This window comes from Bison bison, unplaced genomic scaffold (genome assembly GCF_000754665.1).
Source record: "Bison bison bison isolate TAMUID 2011002044 unplaced genomic scaffold, Bison_UMD1.0 scf7180017864526, whole genome shotgun sequence".
Taxonomy (NCBI): Eukaryota; Metazoa; Chordata; class Mammalia; order Artiodactyla; family Bovidae; genus Bison; species Bison bison.
In genome coordinates this window covers 2,040,860-2,049,552 of record NW_011495077.1, presented here as the reverse complement: position 1 = coordinate 2,049,552, position 8,693 = coordinate 2,040,860, and the positions used below count along the sequence as shown (strand labels likewise).

Here is an 8,693-nt window from a genome sequence, read left to right as displayed (position 1 = left end):
TTAATGGGACTTTTGGAGTTTAAAGACAGCTTCCCTTGTGGCTCAGACGGTAAAGAATCTGACTGCAATGTGGGAGACCGAGGTTCCATCCCTGGGTCGGGAAGATCCCTTGGAGAAGGAAATAGCTATCCACTCCAGTATTCTTGCCTGGACAATTAATGAACAGAGTAGCCTTTAAGGCTACAGTCCATGGGGTCACAAAGAGTTGGACGACTGAGCGACTAACACACACATATATTTGCAAGTCAGATTCTCCGCAGAGCACCATTTTTCTGCAATCCCATATACACTGTTTTCAGCTATATTCAGCAATGAGTTTTTATGTCCATCTTATTGCACTGTCCTGTGGAATTCCGTTCCATAATCTAATACATATGGGAATGACATCACCCACTGACGTCATCCTCTCTTCCTTACCTCATTACATTCTTTCTGTAACTACAATCTCTTCCAGCATACAGTCCTTTTAAAACAGTTGTACCTGTTTTTCTTGGAACTCCCTGCAGGGAGGGATTCCTTGGAATTTCCTTTCATTCCCCTACGTAGACATGTTACTAAAGAGCTCAGGAGTAGAACTACAGACTCTTTCCTGCTTGAAGTCTTCAGAGCTGAGTCATTTTACATAATGTCTACAGTACATATATTTTCACTGGAAAAAAAGAAAGCAGGTACAAAACAAGGAAAATACTAAAAGCAAGACTTTTTAAAAAAATGACTAGTTCTAATTTTCTCTGGATAAAGGTGTAGAATCATGTAACAAAAGTATATACATCCAACAGTTTTCTTTACCCTTATCTAGAACACCAGCCTCATCAACCAGAAGAAGAAGATGGAGTCAGATCTGACTCATCTCCAATCAGAAGTGGAAGAGGCAGTTCAGGAGTGCAGGAATGCCGAGGAGAAAGCCAAGAAGGCCATCACGGATGTGAGTCACTGCACCTTCCTGCCTCCCTGAAAGACTCAAACAGGGGCTCTGGGTCCAGGCCAGGGCACTGTGCTGTAACAACAGTGACTCTGCCATTCTGTGGGCTTGAGGGCCTCTAGGACCAAATGTCAGAATGAGAAAGAGGTGACTCTTATGGGAAAGAAGTGACTCTTATGGGAAAGAAGAGGCTCGCCCCGCCCCAGGCCCTGTTCTTTTACACTCTCTCCCGTTTGCAGGCCGCCATGATGGCGGAGGAGCTGAAGAAGGAGCAGGACACCAGTGCGCACCTGGAGCGCATGAAGAAGAACATGGAGCAGACCATCAAAGACCTGCAGCACCGGCTGGACGAGGCGGAGCAGATCGCCCTCAAGGGCGGCAAGAAGCAGCTGCAGAAGCTGGAGGCCCGGGTGCGGGAGCTGGAGAACGAGCTGGAGGCCGAGCAGAAGCGCAACGTGGAGTCGGTCAAGGGCATGAGGAAGAGCGAGCGGCGCATCAAGGAGCTCACGTACCAGGTGCGGGCGCTGTGGCCACGCCCTTAGAAGTAGACGTGAAAACGTATCCCTTGCCCCACCTCCTGACCCACATGGGCCCCACGCAGAGCCCTCCTGCCACCTGCCTCTTGAAAAGCTGTCTTGGGATTAGTTTTCTTTCACATTCTCTGAAGACAAGTTGGCTTGAGTCTATGAATTTTTTTTTAGCAAAGGGAGAATCTGCTTCTACTTCTTGAAAGCTCCTGAACCAGAATTTTCCCAGATGTTTAATAACCTGAAGTGCTACCATGAAGGCTTCAGAACCGTCCAAGGCATCTTTCCACCAGCCTCAGAGGCAGGGGCGTTGTGTGGCATTTAGTGATAAAATCAGGGATGGGAAAAGACTCAGATCTTCCATGGAACTCCTGGGACAACAGATAGAAGGCCTTAGAGAAAGAAGATTCCAGAATGTTCTAAGCCTTCCATCTGCATAGCTCAGGGCTTTTGTTCTTACTTTCCAATATGCCTGGGCAGGAAGGACAAAAAAAAAGAGGTGTTGGTTCATTTTGACAGCTGGATATGAGAGGCATGGGAAAGAGGTACAAATGGAGAACTGCAGGTGTGTTGTGTGGGCGTAAATAGAAATAGCGTCCTAGCAGAAGCAGTGATCAGGAGTGATCAAGCGACATAGGAACCACTGATCCTGGTGCTCAATGCCTGACCCAGAACAATACATACTGGTTGTGATAATTAGAATGATATGGATTATGATAATCCCTTCTTTCTGCTTTCCTCCTGGGTCCTCTCTGGTCACTCTAGACCCACTGCTGAGAGCATCTGTGGTGCTCCGGATTAGATCTGGAACAGCCCTGATGTCTCCACATTATCAAATGAAGAAATCCCGTTTGGTTCCAAGCCTCTCCTGTTTCTTACCTCAGGGCCACAGCCCTGTTTGCTTTTTAGATCCTGTTGTGAGACCTTTGGCCTATAAGTTTCATCAGAGATGAAGTTTGTGCACAACCTCTTCGGCCTGGCCCATGGGAGGGAGGGGCGGCTGAGGCATGGGAAGAGAATGGGGTCGTGAGGGAGGGAAAGATGATTGCTCTTGCTCCTTCCCCCAAACTGGCCTCCTCCACCCATCTGCCCCCAGACGGAGGAAGACAGGAAGAACCTGCTGAGGCTGCAGGACCTGGTGGACAAGCTGCAGCTGAAGGTCAAGGCCTATAAGCGCCAGGCTGAGGAGGCGGTGAGTTCATGGTTTTCTCTACTTCCTATGTGTCAGAGCCGACAAGCGTCCACCCCAGTGGACCCGGACGGAGGGATTGCTGTTCACTCTAACTCTCAAACTCAGAGCTGTGGCAGGCACTCCTGAGTTAACAAAAGCAAAGCTTATTCGACCCAGGACCTACCCACAAGCTACTTATAATCCATGTACCAGTGAGCCCAAGAGAAGGCAGTGCAGCTGCCAATGTAGCTTGCAGGGCCAGCCAGTGCTGAAAGCTGGATGGTGGCAGGGGAACTGGGCCTGGAAAGGGGCCTGAGCAGGTACAGCACGGTGGGGAAGACATTGGGTGAGCACAGTGGTGCGGACGTGAGTTGCTGATGAGCATACGTGTGCAGGACCCCCCAGGGGTGGGGGAGCGTCTGTCAGGGTAGCAGTTGGACAGGGGCGGTCAAGCTGGATTCTGAGGGCGGGGACCAGGCAGCATGGGATTCCTTTTGGGCAGTGGGTAGCCTGGATTCTGAGCACTGGGTAAGTCTGTGGAGGGTGCCAAGGCAGAAGCAGGACACTTTTGTTGCAGGAACATGGGTGATAGATGACAGCGAGCCCCTGGATTAGGAGCCTGGGCACCCCCTCACCTCATCCTCCCATCCCCCTGAACCCCCACAGGAGGAACAGGCCAACACCAACCTGTCCAAGTTCCGCAAGGTGCAGCACGAGCTGGACGAGGCGGAGGAGCGGGCGGACATCGCCGAGTCCCAGGTCAACAAGCTGCGGGCCAAGAGCCGCGACATCGGCGCCAAGGTGGGTCCCTCCCCAGGCCCTGCTACTCACCCCCATGGCAGCACAGCCCCAACATCAGTGGCCCCCAGAGTGGGCACTACATCCTGTACGTGGTTAGTCCTGAGGGTCCCGCACCCCCCACATCTGGGCATCCCCCTCCTGCTCAGACAAGCCCCGTACAGGCTGGAACCTCCTTAGAAAGTCCAGTCCCACCCCACCTATACCACAAAGACCTCTAAAGGGGACCCCAAGATTCCCAAGGCCTGAGCCTCTCCCCCTAAGGGCATCTCCCTTAGGCCCCTGAAAGCCCTGGAGATTTCTCCCCACACCCTTCCTTCCTGTTCCCTCACACCTTTTATTCTTTCTCAGCAAAAAATGCATGACGAGGAGTGACCCTGCCTCCGAACCTCACTCCAGCTGACCTCCAATAAACATGAGTACCAGACTTTGCCTGAGCCCCTGTCCTTCCCGCCGGCTGGCCAGGAGCCGTCCTGGACTCCTTGGGGGGTGGGTGGCCTGGCCCCTGCGTCAGAGCTGGAGGAACCAAGACACCCCACATCTCCAGAGGAGGAACTGAGGACCAGAGGGGTGCAGCAGCCTGCCCCACCTGAGTCCCCATACTGCTCATCAACCAGCCACTGGGGACGAGAGGGAGGAATTTCACAAATGAAGAGCACAAAGACACAGGAGGGCAATCGGACCCCAGATGCCTAGACACGGAGTTGCACTGCTGAAACTGAAGCCCTCCTCCACCTACCCCGCCTCTGAAGCCACGGGGGTTAAAAGTGTCTTGTTCCCTCCAAAATGATTTCCCCACTGATGCTAGGAGAGGCTCAAAGCTGGCTGGGGATGGAGATGGGATGGCACAGGTGGCTGGAGCCCGGGTGTGTGGGCCCTACCTTCCCATAGGGCATCCTGAGACTGGAGCCAGCTGATGCCAAGCTGAACTGAAGTGCAGTATGGACCAAACCTGGGCTTTACGTGCCTCACGTTGACCCCTCACACACGTGAGCAGAGCACACACAGGCGCACACCACAGAGCACATCTCTGCTCCTTCCAAGCTCCCACCAGGGACAGGCTGGCCTGGGTCACACAACTGCTCAAGGGACAGGGTGGGTCCTGAGCCCCCTCTGCTAGCAAACCCCTGCCCCCTGCGGTGCTTTACAGCCAGGCTCTCCTGACCACCTTCTCATCCCTTCACTGCCCCACCCCCATCTCCTGGACTCCCCAGCTAAGCCCTTCTGATCCCTCCCCTGAGGCCTTCACCACCTCCTGTCCAGGATGTCCACCACCACCTGTCTTGAGAATGGCCTGTACAGAAAGTCCTGAGAACCATGAGCAAAGACCAAAGAAACACAAAATTCAGTCGGTTCTAACCCTGGAAAGGCCACCAGCCATGGTGAGGAGCCAGGATGTGAGGACAGAACAGGACGTAGGGGGCAGGAAAAGCCAGACCAAGAGAGGCAAGGTGGATAGCATCGAGGGTAGCAGAGTACCTCTACCAGAGCTCAGGTTCGGGCAGGTTTTGGGGACCAGGGCCTGCATCTGGACAGAGCACCCGAGAAGGAAGACATTTCAGGGCAGGAACATGCGAGTGTTGGAGAGGGGCTATGAGCAAGTCAGCTTGGAGGAGCTCAGCCATTTGGGGATCTGCAAGGCTGTGCAGGGTCATCCCAGCCACATTGGGCTCTCATGGGCCAGGAAAGGCTGACTTCAAACTCCCCCTGAGCTGTGACTACCCTTCACTAGCTGGTCTCCTTTCCCGTCTGTGAGGCTCAAGGATGGGGGGTCTGCCAGCCACCTCTGAGTCCCTGGGGCCCAGCACGGGGTCTGTACACAAGATGTTCAGGAAACATCCTGCTGGGGTGCTGGCAGCCTGGGAAGGTGGCCCTACTGATGGAGAGACCTGGAAATGAAGCTGGGCCATTTTTAATGAGCTTCAAGGGACTCAGTATAATATCCAGGACACCTGTTTAGGCGTTAGGAGTGCTGGGCTCCAGCCCTGTGTGTGCGTGCTCAGTCACTCGGTCTGTCGGACTCTTTGCGACCCCATGGACTGTAGCCCACCAAGCATCTCTGTCCATGGGATTCTCTCAGCAACAATACTGGAGTGGGTTGCCATTCCCTTCTCCAGGGATCCTCCCAACCCAGGGATTGAACCTGGGTCTCCTGCATTGCAGGCAGATTCTTTACCGCTGGGCCACCAGGGAAGCCCAGGATCCAGCCCTAACTCTGTCACAAATAAAGAGGTCACGTCCCCTAACTGGGTATGTCCTCTCTTATGTGAGATGAGGGCATTGAACCAGCTGATATCTGAAGGCTTGTCCAGCTCCAGCAACAAGGGAATCTCCCTCTTATATTGGATGCTGACCTCTCCCTGGTGACCTGTGGGTCAAGTCCTCCCCACACCACCAGGGGGAGCTCTACACATGCCCCAGGCAAGCAACCCACTAGAAGGACTGGACAGGTGGGCCTTCATTCACCTGGGGAAGGCTTGTGCTTTTTCATACACAGGACCCGGGGTGCCCAGCCACCAGGCTCACCACAAGGTAGCCTTGCACCCAAGAGTCATGGCATGGAAATTCTGTGTTGAAGGATATCCTCAGCATCTTCAGTCTAAAGCCCCACTTGCTCATTCATTGTTCAGACCTGGTCCCAGAGAAAGGACCATGACCTGCTCCACGCAACATTCCCATGAATATTCCTAGCATTCCTGATCTGCCTAATTTCTGAGGAAGAAAGAGAATCACCAGTAGGATTTCAATCTTTTAATTTGGGAATGACCAGCTTCCTCCTGCACCCTCCCCTTATTCCACAAAACCCCCTCCCTGGCCGAGCTTCATCAAATGCCAGACTAGCCCCCACAGACAAGTCCACATGACTTCTCTCTCAGACTTGGCTCCATCACTGTAGGCTGGGGCAGTAGACAGTAGGCTAGGGAGCTAGTGAATCCAAAGGAGATGAGTCTGGGCTCCCCTGTCCCACTTTCTGGCTGGGCTCAGAAGCCAGGTATCCCCAGGGTCACTGCTGGTCCCCTGTGAAGATGGAGCCAGGTGGGGTAGGGCATGGGGGGGGTAGTTGGGTTGGGGGGCAGGGGGCATCTCCTCTCCCTAGAGGATAGGCACTCACCCTGGGAAGCCCTGGGCACCATCTCGGTCCGGTAGATCTTGAAGGCATCATAGGCAAAGACAGAAACCAGGATGATGCCAAACACCTGTGAGAGCAGGAGGAGGATGCCACAACAAAGGCCAGCCAGCCACTGGACACCAGGGAGAGGGAGGTGGGTGATACGGGGCAAGGTGTGAGCCAGGCCCTGGGCGCTGACTTGAGCTTGGGGTGGACAGAGGCACAGGAAGTGTGTGACCATCAGCCGGAGGTCCCTGGGGGATGGGGGAAGCCGGAGAATTCTGCAGGGCTGGACTCACAAAAGCAGCAATGGCAGCTCCGTCCCGGGAGGTCACAGCCGCGAAGGAGACCACCAGGAAGATGATGATGGCACTGACACAGCGGAGGAAGTCCTGGGGGTTGGGGGTGCAGGGTCAAAGGGAAGCAGAGGGCAGGCGGCATCAGCCTGAGGTTTTCCAGGCTAGTCAGCGGCTTGACCCTCAGGTACTGGGAATCCCTACATGGAGATGCCCTTGGACACAACATAAGGCACTTGAGAGACAGAAAGCAAGAGAGAGCTCACACAGCTCCCCAGAGGAGGGACGCAGATGGACACAGGGACAGGGACCAAGATGAGAAGCCAAGGGGCTGGGCTGGGGCTGGACCTGCATCGGGGAGCAGTCTGAAGGATGGGGTCAAAGCCATGTTTGAGTATAGGACATGGGGGCTGGATTCCTTGCTTACCCAGGAAAAGGAGAGAGGCTAGAAGAGGAAAATTCAATGTTGAAAGAAGGGCCCAGAGTGGTGGGGAGGGAGGCAGCACGGGGTGGGGACCCTCACCAGACAGGGCCAGTTCATCCGATCGAATCGCTGGTAGTACTGGGTGGCATAGAGGAAGAGGAAGGCTAGTGTGATGAAGAACTCCAGCAGCGCGGCAGCCATGTAGGCAGAGATGGAGGCCGTGAAGCAGATGAAGATGATGAAGGTCAGGGCCTGCAGGGCCGAGGGTGGGCAGTTTACCAGGAAGGGGACACAGGCCAGGACAGGCCTTTGCCTCCCTCTTTCCAGGAAGCTCCCCCAGCCAGCACACTGCCTGCCTTCAGAGGTCTCGCCAACCCTGGTGGCAGGAGCCATGCCCAGGGCCTTTGCCCATCAAGGGCCGACTCCAGCCTCCCACCTCTGCCAGCCCAGGCTCCCCCTGCTCCAGGGCCCCAGCAGCCCCAGCAGTTTAACCAAGCTTCACGGCTCTGGGGAACACCACTCTATGAAATCCAAAAGAGAGTGGGTCCCCCTTTAGCACTGGGAACACCAGCCCCTCGAGTGGTGGGACATCAGCCTGTGCCCCCAGGAGGTACCCCATGCCCCATAATAATTCCAGGATGCCTAAAACTCCTCTAATAAGGACGAGAGCCCCTGGTTCCATGCCAAGAGGCAAGGATTAGAAGGCAGATGCTCCAGAGTGGATGTGCGTCCCCTCAGCTCTCAAATGTAGGACAAGGTATATGCCGAAAACTCAGGTTTACACTGAGATCTTGCTAAGCGAATAAGGGAAGGTACTTTCCTGAGGACAGATGTTCACAGGGAGCAGGCGACAAAGTGGGTCTGCAGAAAGGCTGCCCTTTGGGGTAACTGAACTTCTTGGACATGCCAAGAAGTGGCCATCTAAGAGCCCGGGGAAAGGCCGGCTCGTGTTATCCCCGTCCCATCCCATCCCTGTGCCTCACGCTCCCTCAGTGTCGTCTAGCTTCAATCCTTCCTAAAGGCAGTGAAAGCTGCTGTCACCGCCTCCAGGTGGAAGAGCAACAAGAAGGCAGGGGAGGAGATGTGGGGAGGGTCGCTGGGGCAAGCGGGGTGTCTGAGAGCCGGGGGAGGGAGGCTGCTGAGGGGTGAGCCCTGAGGGGCCCGGGGCTGGGAGGTGAAGCTCTAGGCTGGGGAGGCGGCTGTTACCAGCTCAGTTTCCAGCAGGATGCCTTTGAGGGAGGAGAGGAAGGTCTTGTCCACCGCGAAGCCGTCGAGCCCTGCAGCTGTCCCCTCCTCGGGGGGCCGGTCCCGACGACTCCAAGCATTGAACATCTCCACGAGGCCCACCGGGTACAGCCCGCGACTGCCACCAGCCCAAGATGGAAAACAGGAGGATGGGAACCTGGCAGGACGGGAAAGCAGACAGGAGCAGGAATGGCACTGCGA

The 8,693-nt window shown here is 55.2% G+C and overlaps 2 protein-coding genes across 2 annotated transcripts in view; one reads left to right on the top strand and one right to left on the bottom strand.

The window, feature by feature from the left end:
• The window catches only part of MYH6 (myosin, heavy chain 6, cardiac muscle, alpha), a 26,691-nt gene extending 22,883 nt beyond the window's left edge, over window positions 1-3,808 (top strand). Inside the window, exons 32-36 of the mRNA XM_010831299.1 lie at window positions 800-925; window positions 1,162-1,437; window positions 2,546-2,641; window positions 3,287-3,421; window positions 3,770-3,808. Of these exons, the coding sequence (XP_010829601.1) occupies window positions 800-925; window positions 1,162-1,437; window positions 2,546-2,641; window positions 3,287-3,421; window positions 3,770-3,793 (657 nt within the window). The 3' untranslated portion in view covers window positions 3,794-3,808. The remainder of the gene's footprint in view (window positions 1-799; window positions 926-1,161; window positions 1,438-2,545; window positions 2,642-3,286; window positions 3,422-3,769) is intronic.
• A 2,346-nt stretch (window positions 3,809-6,154) lies between these two features.
• CMTM5 (CKLF-like MARVEL transmembrane domain containing 5) lies at window positions 6,155-8,619 on the bottom strand. The gene is made up of 5 exons (XM_010831298.1): window positions 8,454-8,619; window positions 7,347-7,499; window positions 6,827-6,919; window positions 6,531-6,615; window positions 6,155-6,436 (listed from the first exon to the last, which is right to left on the bottom strand). The coding sequence occupies exons 1-5, from the start codon at window positions 8,577-8,579 to the stop codon at window positions 6,423-6,425; spliced, it is 471 nt and encodes a 156-aa protein (XP_010829600.1). The 5' UTR covers window positions 8,580-8,619; the 3' UTR covers window positions 6,155-6,422.
• Window positions 8,620-8,693: the final 74 nt, after the last annotated feature.

Bases quoted from the DNA above. Each gene is read 5' to 3' on its own strand.
- CMTM5 (XM_010831298.1), bottom strand. From the start codon at position 8,579: ATGTTCAATGCTTGGAGTCGTCGGGACCGGCCCCCCGAGGAGGGGACA. The intron at 6,920-7,346 runs GTGAGGGTCCCC...CCCAACCCCCAG, and splicing joins GGATGAACTGGCCCTGTCTG to GACTTCCTCCGCTGTGTCAG. The intron at 6,616-6,826 runs GTGAGTCCAGCC...CTGCTCTCACAG, and splicing joins GAGCTGCCATTGCTGCTTTT to GTGTTTGGCATCATCCTGGT.